The 20,736-nt window shown below is 42.1% G+C and overlaps 1 protein-coding gene across 1 annotated transcript in view; it reads right to left on the bottom strand.

The window, feature by feature from the left end:
- The window catches only part of DNAH10 (dynein axonemal heavy chain 10), a 104,450-nt gene that overhangs the window by 30,603 nt on the left and 53,111 nt on the right, over positions 1–20,736 (bottom strand). Inside the window, exons 37-50 of the mRNA XM_034791440.1 lie at positions 19,809–19,944; positions 19,548–19,670; positions 14,507–14,641; positions 13,886–14,102; positions 12,238–12,357; positions 10,560–10,705; positions 9,853–10,005; positions 8,307–8,567; positions 6,903–7,075; positions 5,384–5,477; positions 4,014–4,181; positions 2,484–2,672; positions 1,638–1,809; positions 99–302 (exon numbers count right to left, since the gene is read on the bottom strand). Coding sequence (XP_034647331.1) covers positions 99–302; positions 1,638–1,809; positions 2,484–2,672; positions 4,014–4,181; positions 5,384–5,477; positions 6,903–7,075; positions 8,307–8,567; positions 9,853–10,005; positions 10,560–10,705; positions 12,238–12,357; positions 13,886–14,102; positions 14,507–14,641; positions 19,548–19,670; positions 19,809–19,944 — 2,291 coding nt within the window. The remainder of the gene's footprint in view (positions 1–98; positions 303–1,637; positions 1,810–2,483; positions 2,673–4,013; positions 4,182–5,383; positions 5,478–6,902; positions 7,076–8,306; positions 8,568–9,852; positions 10,006–10,559; positions 10,706–12,237; positions 12,358–13,885; positions 14,103–14,506; positions 14,642–19,547; positions 19,671–19,808; positions 19,945–20,736) is intronic.

The raw sequence follows: 20,736 nt of genomic DNA, 5'->3' as shown, positions 1-20,736 counted from the left end.
AGGCTTTTTTGCCTGGGGAGGCAAAAAAGCCAGAGCCGGCCCTGATCCCACAGGCACACAGGGGCTAAATACTAAAGTGTTACATTTAATATACAGACCTGGGAAATTTCTGCAACGCGTTCTCAGGGTATCACCAACTGGTGACATCCCAAGTACAATGTGAAGGTTGTTTGCACTCTTATTTACAAAATACTGCCACACACTTTCTTTAGCAGGTCCCATTCCAGCTTTAATAGCTTCATCTCCAATCTGACTGAGTATGGAGTCTTTTTCATCGTCTGGAAAAAGTGCTGGTACAATTCCTATCACATAAAGACAGAGGAATCACAGAAAGTTGGCAGTATGGCAAAAAGGCAGCATGGCGTAGGGAATGAGCATGGGCCCAGAAGTCAGGAAATTCCTGACTTCTAAAATTGGCTCAGCAAAAATTACTCTTAAGAGTTCTGGACAAATCACTTAATTAACCTCTCTGTGTTTCAGTGTCCCTATCTAGAAAATGAGAACAATAATTATGGTACCTTCATATCTTACAAGAGTGTTGTGAGGAATAATTACTTTTTTTGTTTAGGTTTCAAACATATAAAACATCATAGCTCAAAAGCTTGTCTCTTTCACCAACCGAAGTTGGTTCAATGAAAGATATTACCTCCCCCAACTTGTCTCTCTGATATCCTGGCACCAACATGGCTACAACACCACTGCAAACAACATATATGTGCTAAGTAATTTATCAGTGCTTATAATAACGTAAAATAAAATATATTTTAAAATTATTTTGATCACATGCATATGAAAAATTAAAATGCATGCTTCATCAGATTTGTACATAAAACTAGTGAATATAATAATCAATCCATATTTTAACTATCACAAACGAATGGCTACTCTATGTATTTAACAACTGATACAGACAGATATCAGGACAGGGTTAGACAAACAAACAGACACACACACAGACACACACACACACAAGGGAGACAAGGAAAGAGAACACAAGGAAGAGAGTAGGTGTGATCTGTGTAATAGAGATTCTCAAACTGGGCTGTGGAGCACTGGTGGTTCACAGAGCACTTGGTGGTGGTCTATGGAGAGAGGATGGTCACATGGTGTTTTCTCCTTCTCATTTCAGCTGCTAAATGCATTAAAATATGCTAAAAATACATCTTAAGATGTACTTTTCCATGCAAGCTCTTGCTGTAGTTTCCATGGGGATGTTATTCAATTGCCAATGAGAGGGGACATGTCCCTCTGGATCGTGAATGGGATCAAAGATGTCCATGAGACAATCTTTATTAAGATATAGTCCACATTAGGGAACAGTTTGAGAATCCTGGGTCAAGCACCATGGCCAGGGCAAAATAACCATTCTAGCCCACTAAACCTACCCAGGCATATGTATATGGCCATGTGGGGATGCAGAAAAGCTGTAACTAAAGCCAAGGTTATTTCAGGCAATATTTAAAGAAACAGTGTTTTTGCCCTCAGACTGAAACATGAACTCCAGCATCAGAGAACACAGTATGAATAGGAAACATTAATATTTAAAAGCTACATTTGTCTGGTGGTTCAAGCAAAGGTGCATTTTTGATTCTGCATTGCAAGTATTTACGGATTAGCAATCAATCTTTCTGCATCACCTGAAGTTAACATATTGTTGATGAGTTCCAGGAAACCTTCTTCTGCCACATGGGCATCTGTAAACAGGAAAATCATCGACTTGTTCTCAATACCAAGCTTTACATACAGTGTTTTTAAGTCTTCACGGAAATTATTTTCTCCATATCCTCGACTCAGAACAATTTCAAACACCTAATAATGCAACATGGAAATACACTTGAAAGACACAGAATATTGTAGAGATGGGCCAACAACATGATTTTGAATCTGGAACTCAACTTCCCCAGGGTTCTGGTTTGGTCCTATAACTAGTAAACATATAATGTGAAAGTAAAATGGTGACAAAATATTTACTCCTCTGTATTCTCTTTAAACTATTCCATCCCACAATCCTCCAGGCTTGGAACCTCAAAATCATTTTGGACTTCTCCCTTTCCTTTGTTTCCCCACCATCTTATTTAGATGTTTGTACATCACTGGGCACAATGAGGCCTTGCTGGTACCTCTGAGAACTACTGATAAATAACAACAGTAGTAGTTAAAGGCTACTGATTTTTCACTTAGATCTCCAAAACCCACCCTGTACTCTCTGCTCCCAACTACAAACACCCAGGTTCAAGACCTCATAATCTTCCATGCCAAATCACTGTAACCTCCTATCTCCAGCCTCCAAATGCTCACCTCACACCTTTCAATCTCTCCAGAGAGCAGTTATTACCCTGATTTTGATTTCACTCATTTCCCCTCATTGTCTGCATCAGGCTTAATTTCTGTGACCTCCCCTTCAAGGCTCTACTCAATTTAGGGACCACCCGCCATTTTTCTGTCCTCAACCCCTTTCAGTGAAAATGTGCAATCCCACAGACCTCACATCCAGCTGTATATGCAGCCAGTCTTGCCAGGGACTGTTTTCCTGAGCCTCCCACTCCTACGAGCAGCGCATGACCACGATCCATCCGTATGACGCGATGCACGCGGGTTAAATGCTCCAAAGCATCATCAAAAAGCACCAGATTCATTTTTGTATTAACTTCATTGTACTCTTCAAGAATCTCCTTTAAAGCCAATTTGTTAGACAGTTAACAACAGAAATGGGAAATGCCGAAAAGGTTAATAAACAAACGTAATGTAATAATTTATTTAGAAGCATTATTACACAAAAGGACATTGAGAAAAAGTAGATTATCAAAAAGATTTTTGCATTTAGGATAGATAGATGGTCACTGATTTCTACAATTTCATACCCAAACCTACTGCCAATGGAAACTATATGTGCATAACAAGGCGTGAATAGATTCCTTAATGGTTCCAAACAAGTTTACTTCACACAAAGAACAAACAAAAGTCTGCACTGGAATATTATGAAAAATGGGCACTATTTATTTACTTTGGAAATGTTTCAATCTCGTGGATAAATCTGTTTAAAATCTAATCCAAAATTGAGTTAAACTGAGTTACCTACACCTGTCCTTGAATCCCCTTACCAATTTTTCTTGCTTTACAATCAATATTTTCCTATTTGTAAAATGTTTTTCTCTCGCCTTTCGCTATGTGAAAGACTCACATAAACAGCAGGGGAAACTACAACTCAATGAGGAAAGAGTGAAAATGACTATATGCAAAGCACTCTCACATCCACAAAGTAAACAAACTGATAAAATAGGGGGAAATGCTTTTGTCTCTCTAATCCTTTTCAGTTTGAGTACTCTCAGCTGTTATTAGTCACAAAAGGGGGAAAAATTCAGACTGAAATGTGACTTTTCTGTTGACAGCGTCCCTTAAAAAAACCCAACCCAAACTCATGTTTATAAAACTTGAATTACATACTGCATGTGAGCCCAGAATGTCTCCAACTTAGGTTTTAGTTAAATGTCAGAAAGCATACAGATTAAATGAAGTAAATACTACTTTTTTGTAACTTTTAGTCCGGAAAATTGTCGAAGTCTGAATGTACCACAGGTAGCATGGAATCATAGAAATGTAGGCCTGTGAGGAACCTGGAGAGGTCATCTAGTCCATCCATCTATGTTAATAGCCACACCCACCTGAAGGGCAAACTGTTGTCAACTATGGGTATGTCGACACTGCAAATACAAACCCAAGCTGGCCTGTGCCAGCTGACGGGCTCAGAGGGCTTGGGCTAAGGGGCTGTTTAATTGCGGTGTAGATGTTTGGATTGGGCTGGAGCCTGAGCTCTGGGACCTCCCACCTCACAGGGTTCTAGAGCCCAGGCTTCAAACCTGAGCCCGAATGCCTACATTGCAATTAAACAGCCCCGCAAGCCCAAGCCCCGCTAGTACAAATCAGTTGGCACAGGCCAGTATGGGTTTTTATAGATATACCCTATTAGTTCATACAGACAGACTCATACACAGATGCTGGTTAAAGCACTATACCTGAAAGAGAGCTTTTGCTGCATCATAGTCCTGGATGTCTTCATAAACACGAGGTTCCTCTTCATTCAGTGCCATTCTGAAGTCTCCAAAAAGAATAGGGTCTCTCATGGCCTGCTCTAAATCATCTTTGTAATGCTCTTGAATCAAGCCTTGTATATGCTCTTGTACCTTGAGCAAACAGGTAAAATGATGTAAGGAGTTCTGAATTCAGGAACACTAGATGGGCCTCATCCTGCAAACTCTTACCCATGAGCTATTTGATTGATTTCAATGAAGCTACTGGCACAAATACAACATTTGCCGGATCGGACTCTACTAGCATTGTGAGTTTATCCTCTAAAACCATGTAGTATATACAAGCAGCCCAGGCACTACTGAGACCAGTGAGCTGCACAGGTTTAATGGAGAGCAGAATATGCCCATTATAAAAAACACTATCATTATTCTGGTAAACTCACATACCATCCTTCACTCTTACAGTTAGTTCTGATGTCATGCCACCAGTGTCACCAAGGGTTCATTCACTCTTGTAATACATAATGTAGACACATACTGTATACAGCACACACGTATGCATATAAATATAAATGCATTTAGACATACATACATTATATAGTATTGGATGCAAACATATCAAAGTGTAAGGAGATTTAGCACATCAAAATGTTTTTTCTTATTCAAATACTTTATGGTATTACACAAGAAATTGTGAGCTCCCCATCCTGCAGCCCTTGCAGAGACAAAATTTCCATTGGGCCAGTGTATAGCTGCCTGCCTAACTTCATAGTTTTTAATACTGATTTTCACCAGTTTATCTCAGGGGCTGATGCTAACCCTTAATCAGGTAAAACTCACGATTGGGACTGGTAAGCTTCAGAACTCAATACTGCAGAGCTATACTGAGATGATGGTTACCATGCCAATGAAGCATAGAGTCACAGAGTTTAAGGCCAGAAGGTCATCTAGGATGACCTCTTGTAAATGCATGAGTAGTTCATGGAGTCAGCAGAAGCCTAACACACATGCAGCACCTCAATCAGCTTTCCAGTGGTATGTTTTATATATCTAATGCCTGTAATGCCCAGAAGTCTGTAACGTCACATTAAAATCACAGATTAAATGACCTTTTGGCCATCTGTGGGTTTGTTCACTTATTCTTTTGTAGCCAGTTGCTAACCTTTTTCATGGTTATGACATCAGTGGGCTATGTTTAAATCAATTACACTGGTGTAAAACTGGAGTGATGCAGTGGTGAATCAGGCCTGCAGTTTGAGTTCAAGACTGTAGTGGAACAGTTGTTAACATTACTATTTTAAACTAATTCCCATATTAATATAAATGATTACTAGTAAATGGAAGAGGTTACTCACCAGTGTCTTGTCTACTTCATTGATCAATCTGTCATGGAAAACTCTCAGGCACTCATTTCTCCAGACTCGCACCATCTGTGTGACTGTTTGGAACCTATATCGAAGTTAAAGTATCAGACTGCACCAAATCAGTGGACACAACAAATACGGTCATGTGGTTAATAGACTGTATTCAAATCAGGACTTGTTTCCTTTTTCACTGGAAAGAGTAACTTTATCTACAGAGATCATATTTTACAGTGTTTGTCATCAGGAAAAATATCACAATTCAGGATTTTCTAAACTTCTTTACTCCCCTAAGTGATGTATATACAATGAAAGGCAAAACAGAGACAACTGCATCTATGCATTGGTTCTTTTTTTACCTACCTGAAAAAAAAAAGAGATCTACATAGCTTTTCACATAGCCCAATCACTGATTAATTTTATCCTCAATTTAATTTGATTAAAACCTCAGTAATCAAATACTTTTACTTTTACCCTTCATTCTCAGCAATGCTGTTCAGGCAAAAGTACTGCTTAATTTGGCTATAAAACGTTCCCATTTAGGTCCCAATTCAGCAAAACATTTAATCATATGCAATTTGTCCTAGTCAACAAATCACTTAAGCACATGTATGTGCTTAAACCCCACTGACTGAAGTACAGGCCTAAAGTTTTGTGCTTAAGTACTTTGCTGAACTGTGTTGGACTGCTGAATCAGAGCCTTAATTATTAAAGAAAAGGCCACAACACTTAATGGGACAGAAGAAAAAAGAGTCAATGATATTCAAAGATGCTTTACAGACATTTGTTACTGACTTCATTAGCACTGCCGTGGACTATGCAACCTGGAGGTCAGGTGGATAACAAGATAAACCATTAATGTACTCAAAGCAATAGGATGCAACTTGAAATAAGAAAAAGGCATTGCAATCAAAATTAAGATCAAAGAAGCCGGGTAGCTGAAAGTAAGTATTGACACAGCATCCATAACCTATGCCATTACAGATAGGCAAAGGCATATTGACATGGGTTGACTTAAATGTCAGTCTTAAACAGGTCATAATTGAACAGCTGAGAATTATGCTAGAGCGAAGAACTCTCAGCTGGGGTAAAGCTGGCAGAACAGACTCCTGACCAAGTGCCCCCCTTACCCTGGCATGGAGGGTGTGTCAGGAAAAGAAAGTGGTGTATCAGAGCACAGTGATCCTCAGATGGCATGCAGTTTCTTAGGGACTATATGCTGCTGGAAGTAAATCACAGAAGCTCCTAGACCTCTCTAACTCACACAACAGATGAGAATGGTCCAGACACCCCCTTACTCTCAGGAAGCTGTATCTGACTCCCTGAAGCCCAACTCTCCTGAGCAAAGCACAGCTCAGCTGCAGGAGAAAAGCTACCCCTTATTATCTCCTATTTATGTGACTGCTACATGTGGGTGTTTTCCAGATAGCAAAACTGCCTCCCACTGGGCCAGATCATAAATGAGTGTAGTTCCAGTGAAGTCAATATTTCTAAACATTTTTTCTCCACTTACCGCTCTGGGGTTGTAAGAACAAGTCCATTGTAGACCCTGGAGAGATCACGCAGATTAAAAATATAATGGAATTTGGAAGGAGTTGGGGGTAGATCCCGGACAATCGCTTTATAAAGTTCCAAAGTACAGAATGTCATCTTGTCAGCGATCGCTGCTATAGAGTCATTAAAAATCTGCAAACATGAGAAAGGCAAGACTTCTTCACGGGAGTGATCGGAGAGAAATGTGTTTCATTAAACATACTCCACTTTCCTACTTTTCTACCCCTACTTGATAGATTAAAAATAAGTCAGTGCAAGATAAAATGTTCTTCAGAAATTCAGTGTATAATGTAATGCATCTGACATTTAGTCTAGCTATTTTATTATTTAGATTGTAAACTCTTTGGTGCAGGGACCATCTTTTTGTTCTGTGTTTGTACAGCACCTAGCACAATGGGGTTCTGGTCCGATGACTGGTGTTCCTACGCACTATCGCAATATGGATAATAAATAATATTCTCATATATAAAATTGCAATTTCATGTGCTCAGTGATGCAGTTTAATGCATTATATTTAATTTTCTGTGTTTCTTTTCAAGTCAATATTTTGTAGATCTTTGTATATTTACAGTAACTGGCTATAGACAGCTATGAAAACCATCAATTTACAAATTATCTTCTGGCTTAAAAGTCTATTGCCCAATATGTATCAATTCAGCACAAGATGATCACTCTTTACTAATTTTTTACTAGCAACATTCTTTGAGCAGCTACAAAAAAACACTTACTTTATAGAGAATTTCAGGGTGGGTTTTCTTTTCTGATTTTAATAACTATTTGAAGACCAATAAACACATTTAAAAAGCCCACTACAGGGAGAAAGGAAAGAGGAGGGAAAGGAGAAGAGAAAAGCATATAAGGTTCTAAAATGAATCAGAATAATTAATGTGGAGAAGTGAAAATGACATGCAAAACTGTTTGTCAGCAGCAACGTGGAGCCTGATCCAAAAGTCTACATTGAAGTCAACGGAAAGACTCCCATGATTTCAGTGCGTCTGTGGACGAGGACCATGGTGGCTAACAAAATCTCTTAGTAGAGTGATAGCAATATTGCCAATCTGAAGTGTGGCATTATTGTTTGCTATGACTTCACAACACTTTGCCTTCCCAGGCAAGTTATTCCCTATTTGGAGCCAAATTCTTCCCTTGGATAAATGCATGAGGCTCTCCCAACTTGAATGAAGACCCAGGAAAGTATTTGAGTGCCCATTAATAAGAGTCACCAAGCTGCAAGGGAAAGATTGTCCACAAACGGGAAGATGGGAAATCATTTAAAGAAACGCTTTCAAGTTCTGTAATTTCATGGAAAATAAAACTAATTAAATAACAATCCTATGAAGCCTTTTAAATAAATTCAAATTACCTCAGTGTGACCTTTCAGGATGGAGGCATAAATCAAATGCAAAGATGCCTCAGAAGGAAAAGGTACATTGAAAACACTGAAGAGTGAAATGAATCGAGGGTCAACTTCATTACGACCTCCTCCAGCTTTGCCCATGGCAGCAATAAAGCCAAGGTCTCGAAGACTCTTACAATTCATCTCCTTACCACGGTCATATAAGGAACCTTTTTCCAAGAGCAACTTCAACAAGGCAATTGGTTGCTGTGTGCCATATTCATCAACCTTTGTAAAATGAAAGAGCCAACATATTTCAATCACAGCATGTCTGAGTCGCCTGTAACTACTTTGAGCAGAAAATCATTGGCTCCATATTCAATAGAACAGTATCATGTCTAAATGACATTTTGTAGGGCTTTGGGCACTAATTATCCTCGCTCATTCTGATTGTTTCCGGTGGGGAAAGCACCTCATGTTGCTGATGAGTGACATACACATACACCCCTGCCAAACTTTTGGAGAGATATGGATGGGTTCTAAGGAAGTCACATCCCGCCAATGGCAAGCAGAGGGAGGGTCAGTGTGTCACAGGAATTTTAAGGGCAAGAAGAAAGGAAGATCCTAATGACAAAAGAGGCCACCATGGACAAATCTGCCACCATGGACAAAACTTCAGTTTGATGGTCCCCTTCTTATAGGCCTAGGGCAGCAGATTTGGCCCAGCCATCCCTCTGTCATGATGAAGGGGTTGCTGGGCCAAATTTGGGTGAGTGGCGTTGCAACCTTGCACACTGAGTCACAATGCCACTCAAATTTGACCCAGCCACCCCTCTATCGTGGGGGGGCCCTAGGCAGCTGCGTAGTTTGACTATAGATAGAGCAGGGGTCGGCAACCTTTCAGAAGTGGTGTGCCAAGTCTTCATTTATTCACTCTAGGTTTCGCATGCCGGTAATACGTTTTAACGTTTTTAGAAGGTCTCTCTCTAAAAGTCTATAAACTATTGTTGTATGTAAAGTAAACAAATTTTTTAAAATGTTTAAGAAGCTTCATTTAAAATTAAATTAAAATGCAGATCTTATCAGTTTAGTGCAGTGGTTCTTAACCTGGGGTGCATGCAGGAGGGCCGGTGCAAGGATATTTTGCGCCCTAGGCAAAACTTCCACCTTGCGCTCCCCGCCTCCTGCCGGTCTGGGGTTCCGTTCACTCAGCCGGCAGCGGGCTGAGCGGGGCCAGCGGCCAGGACCCCGGCTGGCAGCCACGTGCCAGGCAAAATCGGCTCGCGTGCCACCTTTGGCACGCATGCCGTAGATTGCCGACCCCTGAGATAGAGCGACCCCAGGATAGAAGCCTATCCATCAAAAAAAGATACATGTTTAAAGTTTAAGAGTGATATTGTAATAGCACTGAAATATGCCACGGTGCTCAGAGGTCCAAAACTTAGAAATTGGAAGGTACAAAGCTGAAGTCCAAGCGTGTATAATGAACCCAGTTGGACTTGTGCGTTAATGGACCACAAGAATGCAGCCTATCATCTTCTTATGTTATATTGCAAACAGGATGGCAGCTTACCCTTGGCATGTTCATATCATCCATGAAAACCAGGAGACGCTTTCCCATAGGGGGCCCATAAGTATCCTTAGTACGTTTCTCTACATTTGCTTCCAAGTTTCTCTGAATATCCATTGATGTTGTACGAGAAGAGAAGTTAATTATTAGCAGCACCTATACAGGAAGAAAAAACTTGATCAAAATGTTTTTTTAAATATTTTAAATGGCATTTTTTAGACAATGTTCTTCACATTTGACAATATGAAAAAAATAGCACACCAGCTATACATTAAACACCATTCTGGTCTGGCTATTCACTTAGAATATAGCCGGTATCATTCTGGGGGTTCAGTAAGACCCCAAGATGATCATTTGATAAACGCATTTTTACCTTATAAAAAACTGAAGCCCTATTTAAGAATAACTATATTAATTCAATGCCTTTGATCCTGAAGGATCCCAAAATATTTTAGATACTTAGGACCTTGCAATCAGAACCCTGCATCCAAGTGGAGCCTCATTGAAGTCAAGGGAGCTGTGCACAGACTCACAGGGCCCTAGCAGTGCAAATCCAGTTGTTGAATCCGGGTTTTAAACTGGAGGTATTATTTCACCCGCCACTGAAATGCAGCCACCTCTGGGGTGAAATGCAACTATTTAACAACATACAACATGAGAAACAGGAAGACACAAGTTTTATAAACAGAACAGAATCCACGAATACATACATTAGTGTCTTGGTTTAGGTTTTTTAGAAATGTTTGTGTAGTTGCAGTCTTAGAAGTGCCAGATTCACCAACAAGAACAACAGGGTGTTTGATTTTTACCATCTGTTCTAACAACCATGTAGTGCGTGTTGTATCCACAGTAGGAACTATTAAAAAAAAGAGTAAAAGATCAATTTAAAATGCAGCAGAGCTGGAGGTTTTGCATATGTAATGATGGCGCAAACCCATACTGTGTTAATATACTGCAGCATAAAAAGTGTAATCTGAAACAGCAGATAAGTAACAGTATTTAAGAACAACCTTAACTGCACAACCCTCTCTTTTCAACATTTATTGTGGAAACTTTATTCATATGTGTTGAAATGGATTACATTCACCCCATGCACAGATCCAGCAAAAATCTTGTGCACCATTTAAGCCCCACTGAACCCCTATTTTGAGTATTTAGCTGGGATTTATGAAGCCCTTTTGCTGGAGCTCTGCAGAAGTGAATTTTGCACTGTGTGACTAGATTGAAGTTATTAGGGATAACTTTAGTGGCCATATAATTTATTTGTGTTTTCAGTGAAGTTAACATGTACTTGCTGAATTGTTACTATAAAATTATATGCATTACTTTGTCATAACTGTACAACTCACTTGTCACTACTTTATTATGCTGGCATAACAACAGATATTTTATTACGGGATTTCATGATAGGTTACTTTTTACTCTGACTAGGCAATTGAGCCAGGATCTGTGATTTTCTTGGCTTGTCTACCCTGGGAGACTGTGGTTGTTTTTTTTCCCACTGGTTCAGCAACTCCCTAATTTTTACCTTAGTAGTTATGCAAAACATGGTTCCTAACAATCCTTAAAAGATGAACTGTGAACTAACTCATTTTTTATCCATCCCCTACTGCTTCTTTATTATATATAAAGATGGCCTGACAGTGTTCTTTTTTTCCTTGTCCTTTACATTACGATGTATCATGAATATCAGTTTTCCACATTCCTCACTTTACTGAAGGGTTTTGACAAGATCCTTGAAGAACCTGAAGGGTGACATCCCACAAGGCTGAAGCTGCCACTGAGAGGGAAGGGGTGTTGAATCTCAGGCTATGTCTACATTTAAAACTCTACAGTGCCACAGCTGCAGTTGCACCAATGCAGCACTTCAATGTAAAAAACTTACTATCGCAACGGGAGGGGTTCTCCCGTCGCTGTAGTTAATCCACCTACCCAAGAGGCAGTAGCTAGTTGGACTGAAGAATCGACCTAGTGCTGTCTACTTAGGGACTTAGATCGGCTTAACTATGTCACTCATCAGGGTGTGAATTATTCACAATCCTGAGTGACGTGTAGATGTGTAGACTAGCCCAGCTGTCTAATTATGATGTCACCATTCAAACCCTCCTAAAACCTTGCTGGAGTCCTCCAGCATGAAGAAGGATATCAAAGCCTATTACTTCTAATGGGAAAAACAGGCAAAAAAAGAAAAACCACTTCCAGTAAACTTTAAGGCTATTGTTGTATATCACAAAGAAGTAGTAAAGAGCAAAATATTTTTTTTTGCCTTGTTTTTCATCTTCACTTCCTGAATGAAACATCCCAAAATGGAATCTTGCACTGCACAGGTTATTTACTGCTAGATGGCTATAGATAGCACATTTTAGATTAAAGGATAGCAACACTTACCTAGAATGTCAATAAATTTCACATCAAGTTTATGAAAGTATTCAGGAACTAGTTTGCTCCAAGGTACCCACTTTTTTTGACACCCATCAAAATGAAAGTCATACAAAGTTGGAAGCTGACCTGCAATATACAATGTGGTTCTCATTTAACAACTGAAGATCATCTGGGACATAGAAATATTTCAGGAGAAACATCATTTGACTAAGATAAATGTGCACGGTGAGATTTTGTAGTAAGAGGTGCAGCACAGAACTCGCAGCCTGAGGGAGTGTCCTATCATATCTTTAAGTCACTTTGGTGCCCTCCCAATCTTGGGTTACTCCAGGGGCTAGAGAGGCCCTGATGGCCTCTCTAAGTCATTTGAGAGACAAGGTGGGTGAGGTAATATATTTTATTGGACCAACTTCTGTTGGTGAGAGAGACAAGCTTTCAAGCTTATACACCGCTCTGCTTCAGGCCACCTCTCTGTAGGCTTGAAAACTTGTGTCTCTCACCAACAGAATTTGATCCAATAAAAGGTATTGCCTCACCCACCTTGTCGCTCTAATATCCTGGGACCAACATGGCTATAACAATGCTGCAAGTCTACATTATTGCAGTCTCCCCAGACTTCCCACGGCCATAGTGATCGCTGCCTAGAGTCTCTGCAGCGCTGAGTGCTGAGGCCTCCCCGACATGCCATTCCTACCCCAGCCCCCAGAACACCACTATCCCAGGACTTGCAAGGGGGACCCTCAGGAGCAGCCTTGTGGCTGGCTTCCACAGTTCCTCCTGCCTGGACAATCCTCCCCTGGGTGGAACTCTTCTCAGAGAGTGTGTCAGTACTTCAGAGTCATTCAAAGTCAATAGTAGCAGATGGCTCTCAATGACAGTCCTTCAAAGAGGTGTCAAAAACACCTTTCCAGCGCAAGATGTCTGGAGTGCAGAACACCACGCTGCCCTCAGGCAAGTTTAGACATGATGTTCAACACACCTTGTATTTAGCTGTGACACTCTGAGTACATTTTCCAGACCTGAAGAAGAGCTCTGTGTAGCTCAAAAGCTTGTCTCTCCCACCAACAGAAGTTGGTCCAATAAAAGATATTACCTCACCCACCTTGTCTCTCTAATATCCTGCATACAACATACAGGGCCGGCTCCAGCTTTTTTGCCACCCCAAGCGGTGAAGAAGAAAGAAAAGAAAAGAAAAGAAAAGAAAAGAAAAGAAAAACCAGAGCCGCCTGGGGGGGGACGGGGGGGCAAGTGGGGCAATTTGCCCCAGACCCCACAGGGGCCCCCAGGAGAATATAGTATTCTGTGGTATTGCAACTTTTTTTTAATGGAAGAGGCCCCCAAAATTGCTTTGCCCCAGGACCCCTGAATTCTCTGGGCGGCCCTGAGAAAAACCCGATTGAGCTGCCACCGAAGTGCCACCAAAGACGAAGAGAGTGAGTGAAGGACCCGCCACCGAACTGCCACTGCAGACCCGGACGTGCCGCCCCTTTCTATTGGCCGCCCCAGGCACCTGCTTCCTTCGCTGGTGCCTGGAGCCGGCCTTGACAACATACAATACGAACTCTTTGATATAGGCATATCCCACTCTGTCACACTGTTTTCTTTTAAAACAAGGGAAGTGTCCCAGACTGAATTATAAATGACAAAATCCTACCTGGCAGTTCCCCTGGTTTAGCCATGACATTATCATCTTGAACCATTGACATTGAGGAAATACGTTTAATACTTTCATCAAATTTAATTCTTCCCGTATCAAGGAGCGTAGCACCTAAAGAGGCATACAAAGCTTCCAGGAAGTAGCACTCCAGAACATCAGGATCATCGGGTTCCAGCACTACTATGGCTTCCAGCATCATAGTCAACTGCATCACCTGTGGTAGAAAATTGAGAAACAATGGCTTCAGATGAAGTTCAGAATTATGATGACTTTTAATATGCCTTGTTTTCTTTTCTTTTCTTTTCTTTTCTTTTCTTTTCTTTTCTTGCCTTTGGGGCAAGGCAATATATTCAAATATGTTGTGATGATTTGTGTGCATATAGGTGTGTGTCTGCTAATATAGGTATTCGTTAAAGTAAAAGAATAGTGTTAGCAACTTACTGTCTTTATTATAGTGGGAATAGAGGCATATTTTGTCTAGTCGTCATACTGAGGAACACTTTGGTTTCACCACTGTCATTGGCTTGCTGTGTAAACTTAGGAAAGTTATGTACCCCCTCTGTGCCTCAGTTTCCCCTTCTGTAGAAGCGTTCTTAAACAATACTCTTTAGGTCTTACCATATTTAAATCTGTTTGGGGAACAATGGTTTTCAGCTTCTCTCCTTGCTTGCCATCCATAATTCCTTCTACAATCATATCGATAAGGTATGGTACATATTTTTCAAAGAGACGATTTAACTCAACTTGTTCTTGCTGAGAAAAAAGAGATAGGACACAGCCACATAGAAACATTAAAAGCCAGTTTGCTACCTGTCTAACCAACTGTAACTAGTCTTAGGATTTGTCTAAGCAGCCTGACAATTTGGACTATGAGGGTATGAAATGCAGCACACGTTAGCATCCTGCGGTCTAACTGTCCTGTGTGGATGCTGTGGGCGTGAATGAAAAGGTATCTAACGGTATGTCTACACTAGGAAATTAGGTCGAATTTATAGAAGTCCATCTTTAGAAAGCGATTTTATACAGTCGATCATGTATGTCCCCACTAAGCGCAGTAGGTCGGCGGAGTGCGACCTCAATACCATGGCTAGCATTGACTCACGGAGTGGTGCACTGTGGGTAGCTATCCCACAGTCCCCGCTGCCCATTGGAATTCTGGGTTAAGCTCCCAATGCCTGATGGGGCAAAAACATTGTTGCGGGTGGTTTTGGGTACATGTTGTCAGTCTCCCCTCTTTCTTTCCCTCCCTCCTTGAACGCAATTGCAAACAATCATTTCGCGCCTTTTTTCCTGGGTTACCTGTGCAGACGCCATAGCACGGCAAGCATGGAGCCCACTCAGCTCACCGCTGCTGTTGTGAGCATTGTAAATACCTTGCGCATTATCCCGCAGGATGTGCAGAACCTGGCTATGAAACGCCAGCATGAGGACGATTGTGAGGAGGACATGGACACGGACGTTCCTGAAAGCACGGGCTGTTGCAATTGGGACAGCATGGCAGCAGTGGGGTAGGTTGATACAGTGAAACGCCGATTTTGGGCCAGGCAAACAAGCACAGACTGGTGGTACCGCATAGTGTGTGTGTTTCTCCTTGATGCAAAACCGCCCCCTTTGTTAAATTTACTTCCCTGTAAGCCAATCCCCCCCCCCGCCCCCTTCGACCACAACTGGCAAAGGAAATAAAGTCCCTATTGTTTTTAATCCATGCAATCTTTATTTATTAATTTTTTAAGAAGTGAGATAACTGACAAGGTAGAACGGGTGGGGTGGGGGAGGAGGGAAGGACAAGGACACATTGCTTATTGTAGCCACACTACAAATCAAAACTATTTGAATGACAGTCTTCTGTTGCTTGGGCCATCCTCTGGAGTGGAGTGGCTGCGTGCCTGGAGCCTCCCCCCTCCCCCCACGTTCTTGGGCGTCTGGGTGAGGAGGATATGGAACTTGGGGAGGAGGGCAGGCGGTTATACAATGAATGCAGCGGCGGTCTGTGCTCTTGTTGCCTTTCCTGCAGCTCCACCAGACGCCTGATCATGTTCATGTCCTGATCTCTCCCATTAGCCTCAGCATCTGCTCCTGCGTATTCTTATCACGCTCACTATATGCTTTCCTGGCCTCTGCCACCGAATGCCTCCATGCATTCAGCTGTGCCCTATCAGTGTGGGAGGACTGCATGAGCTCTGAAAACATGTAATCACAAGTGCGTTTTTTTCACCTTCTAATCTGCGATAACCTCAGGGAATGAGATGATACAGGGACCATAGAAGCATTTGCATCTGCAGGGGGGATAAAAAGGGAGAGTAACATTTAAGAAGATACATTTCTGAGAACAAAAGGGAGACTCTTTTCCAGTGAATCAAGCAATTCACAGCAGACAGCACATGTGCTTTAGCTACAAGGTCGCATTTTGCCTTTTATATTGAGCGACCTGCTGGTATGGTCACACATCACACACGGCTGGGCAACAGAATTCGTTTTCCGGGCAGCCGTGGTAAGCCAAAGGGTACGCAGGGTTGGCTTCTTCCACCTTCATAACATGTGAGAACGGTTTCAAACTGCAGCGCCCTCCTTTCCCATAGCAAGCAATGCCGGTTGGGTTTGCTGTTTAAAAGGAGGGGGCTGTGGTTTGGGGTTGGATGTGCAGCACACCCCTCTCCCCACTGCGTGGCTATTCTCTGGGATGATCCCTTTTAGCCAAGTGCAAACAGCCCAGCATGAACGAGGTCCTTTTACTGTTCCCTTACAAAAATTCCCCTATTTCAACCAGGTGACCATGGATGATATTACTCTCCTGAGGCTGACACAGAAAGATAAAGACCAAATGTTGCATGAATGTGACCAAAACCCAGGACCATTCGCTGCCACGCTTTGTGCTGCAATGATTCTAGACTACTTGCAGAGGCGGCTCTATGTTTTTGCCGCCCCAAGCATGGCAGGCAGGCGGCTTTCGGTGGCGTGCCTGTGTGCGGTCCGCTGGTCACGCGGATTTGGCGGCATGCCTGCGGGAGGGCCGCCGGTGCTGCGCCATCAGGTCCCTGCCGCCGAATTGCCGCCGAAGCCACAGGACCGGCAGACCTCCCGCAGGCATGCCGCCGAAAGCCGCCTGCCTTCAGGGCAAATCAAACATTAAACACAATTGCTTTTAACCCCTGTACTGTAGTTACAAATGTGTACTCACCAGAGGTGACTTCTCTGCCTTCAGGGTCCGGGAACCCGCCTTGGGAGGGTATTGGCTCCAGGGTGATGAAAAGATCCTGGCTGCCGGGGAGAACAGATTCTCCTCCTCCTCCTCCTCTTCCTCATCCACAAAATCCTCCTCCGTGTTACATGAGACTCCCCCCTGGCAGGTGTCCATGGACAGTGGCGGGGTGCTGGTAGGGTCCCCCCATAGAATGGCATGCAGCTGATCATAGAAGCGGCATGTATGGGGCTCTGACCCAGAGTAACTGTTTGCCTCCTTTGTCTTTGGTAGGCTTGCCTGAGCTCCTTAACTTTCATGTGGCACTGCTGTGTGTCGCTGGTATAGCCTCTCTCCACCATGCCCTGTGCAATTTTGGCATATATATTAGCATTTCTTCTTTTTGATCGGCGTTCTGCCTGGACAGATTCTTCTTCTCATATAGCAATTACATCCAGTGTCTCCTGTTTGCTCCATGCTGGAGCTCGTTTGCGATTCTGGGACTTCATGGTCACCTGTGCTGCTGTGCTTGCCACCCTGACCAAACAGGAAATTAAATTCTAAAGTTCCTGGGGCTTTTCCTGTGTACCTGGCTAGTGCATCGGAGTTGAAAGTTCTGTCCAGAGCAGTCACATTGGAGCACTCTGGGATAGCTCCCAGAGGCCAATACCGTCAAATTGCACTATGCTGTGTCTGCACTACCCCAAATTCGAACCAAGAAGGTTGATTTTAGCGCTAGTCCCCTCGCCGGGGAGGAGTACAGCAGTCGATTTTAAGAGCCCTTTAGGTTGGCAGAATGGTGTTGGTTGTGTAGCTGCATTGCTTATAAAATCGACCTAATGCGGCTACGTTCGACCTAACCTCGTAGTGTAGACCAGGGCTAAGTCTGTTTGAAAGAGGACTATGTTAACATGAACTAGATACCTTCTAGTCTGTGTCAGCAGTATCCATATGGGCCAGAGCACAACAATTTGGGGCACTCTGCAATTCCCACCGCTGTAGTCCACATTGCGGCACAGTGTAGACATAGCTATAGAGATGTTCCCTGTACCAGAGGAGGTCTGGGTATAGTTCCCTCAAGAGATGCAACATCACTCTATGGGCCAGATTCTCAGCAGGAGTAGATCTGAATCAGCCAGCTGAACGCAATAGAGCTATGCCAACTTAAACCCACTATGGATCTGGTCCTTTGAATCAAAATCATTGACATGAGAACACTGAGCAAGCCCAAGGGTTAACTCTCGTAGAACTGAGCTGAATTCATAGAGTTCTTGCTTCTCCAGTTCCCGGAGAGGATCAGGACATATTGCAGGAAGAACTTAATAAAATGAGGGACTTCCAGGTATAGGAGGCCATTCTCTATCTCTCTGCTATAAAACTTGGAGTCTGGTGTCTTTCTGCTCACACTACAACTCTTATCAGCTATATGAATGGATGACACATATTTGTTTGTACATAATATAGGAATACTTGTTAAAAATACAGTTTAAATAGATTATTCTTTTTATGTACATATAACCTTATTTTTAACATAGAAACAGACATGGTGGTATACACTGATCACACACATCATGATGCCTATTATTTGGTGTTAAAGTACCCAAATGAATTATTGGTGTACTGGAAGATTACTACCTTTTATTTGGCATATTATGAAAAATCAGGGGTGATGAAGATGCTTACTTGAGTTTATTACAGGATTATATTTATTTACTGCTGATAAAACTGGTTGAACCCAGGGCACGGGGATTACTCTAGACCAGTGGGTCCTGAACTTTATTGATTCACTTATCACCTGCGAAGTGAATGGCTGGAACATCAAGACCCCAGACCAGTAGTGGAACCCTTTTAGTAAAGTATATTAGTCTATGTTAGTTCATTTTCATTTCTACGTCACTGTAGAGCTTCAGTGAAGACATTATGTACACCAACATGAGGGGTCCTTCCATTGGGGTGTGTAATCCACCTCTCCAAGAAGTGGTAGCTAGGTTAATGGGAATATTCTATCCACCTAGTGCTGCTCTACACCAGGGGTTAGGTCAGTATAGCTGCGTCTCACAGAGCTGTGGATTTTTCACATGCCTGAGAGGCGTACTTATACCAAAGTAAATTCCTAGTGCAGTCCAGGCCTTGGTATAACATAAAGCCCTCTTCAAAGCAACATGAACCATATTACATAAGCAGGGATCATGGATTCACTATTTTATAATATGAATCAGTTCATTCTTATGATAATTTTTTACTTTTATTCTGGAAATCAAGAACCTCTCACTGATCTGTTTTTATATTATTTGTTTCCACACCAAAGAATTAAAGGTTAACATGCTCATTTTCTTACAGCTCTAATCAAACTTGGTAACAGTGATCTGTATGACAAATGAATTCTAAAGAAATTCAGCCAATGAAGTTGCCACATTTATATTCTATATTCAGGTAACAGTTTCTGAAATCATTATCTTATCAACACCAGCAATTTTCTACCTTGTTTCCTCTCTGGTTAAGCCATTTCTGCCAGTACGGCTTATATTTCAAGTTTTTAGGATCTACAAAGACCATCCCACAACGGGACACGGTAGCAGGAGATGCATACTGTAAGTCTCCAACCTAGAAAACAAAGTTGCAATGATGGCCATAAATAACTTGAAACCATGAAGAGCAGTTGAGGCTCCTGTTTTTCAGAATCTGCAGAGCCAGATGGAGTTAACCCTTTATTTGTTGTTAAATGATGTGGTCATTACTCACCTCAAATAACAGAGCACAGTGAGCCTGCAGCCTGATGCGCTCCCCATTGGCCAAGGTTAACAACTTGTTATCATCCATTACAGAATTCATATTTTCCACCCAGAGAGCATCCACATCTCCATCAAATAAAATGTACCTGTAGACATGTCAGACAAAGAGACATTAGATAAACAGTGATTCATCTTCAATAGTCCCCTCATGTTTTGAAATTAACAAGGCACAGTCTATCCATTTATTTCCTTTTTTAAGTACTATCATCATCATCAAAGATGTTAGCTCAATTTTAGGATAAGGATATGAATTAACCCAAATGGAAGAGATTTAAAGGCTTTCTTGCCCTTTCCTTCAACCTGCCTAGTTCCCATTCACCTTACTAGGAGTACTGAGCTCACATTAACAGACTGCTACACCTCTACAGGCTCAATTCATACAAAATTTGTTTTTGAGGTTGCTTGCCAGCTGAGGCTCAGGCATTCTCCTGCCCACATACCAGAGAAAGATGTTCTCCTTGGGCCTGACACAAAGTCCACTGACTTTACAGTATATCCACCTTAGAAAAAGCTGCCTAGTAGTGAGGAAAAGAACACTGAATGTGTGGCACCACATGTGACGGGAGAGGACTGAATCTCTACTTGGAAGTTATGGTATACAATAGGGCAGAAGTAGAGAGCTCATGGGCAGATCTCCCCAACCCGCCTCAAACACCTCCACAATTCCTCCCCCACCTTTATGGCCTCATGAGCGTCATTGAACTGCTCAGCTTTAGTTTCCCCATCTGTAAAACTGAAATATTATTACATATCTCATTCAAGGGAATGTGTATTAGATGCTGTTTTCAAGTGCTTTCAACCAGAAAACTCTATACAAGAGCTAAGCAATACTGTTAGCTCCCTTCTTCCCATGTACAGTGCACAAGGCCCTCAAATGT

Source organism: Trachemys scripta, chromosome 15, assembly GCF_013100865.1.
Source record: "Trachemys scripta elegans isolate TJP31775 chromosome 15, CAS_Tse_1.0, whole genome shotgun sequence".
Lineage (NCBI taxonomy): Eukaryota > Metazoa > Chordata > Testudines > Emydidae > Trachemys > Trachemys scripta.
The sequence above is the reverse complement of the archived record's forward strand: the minus strand, read 5'-3'. Positions and strand labels throughout refer to the sequence as shown.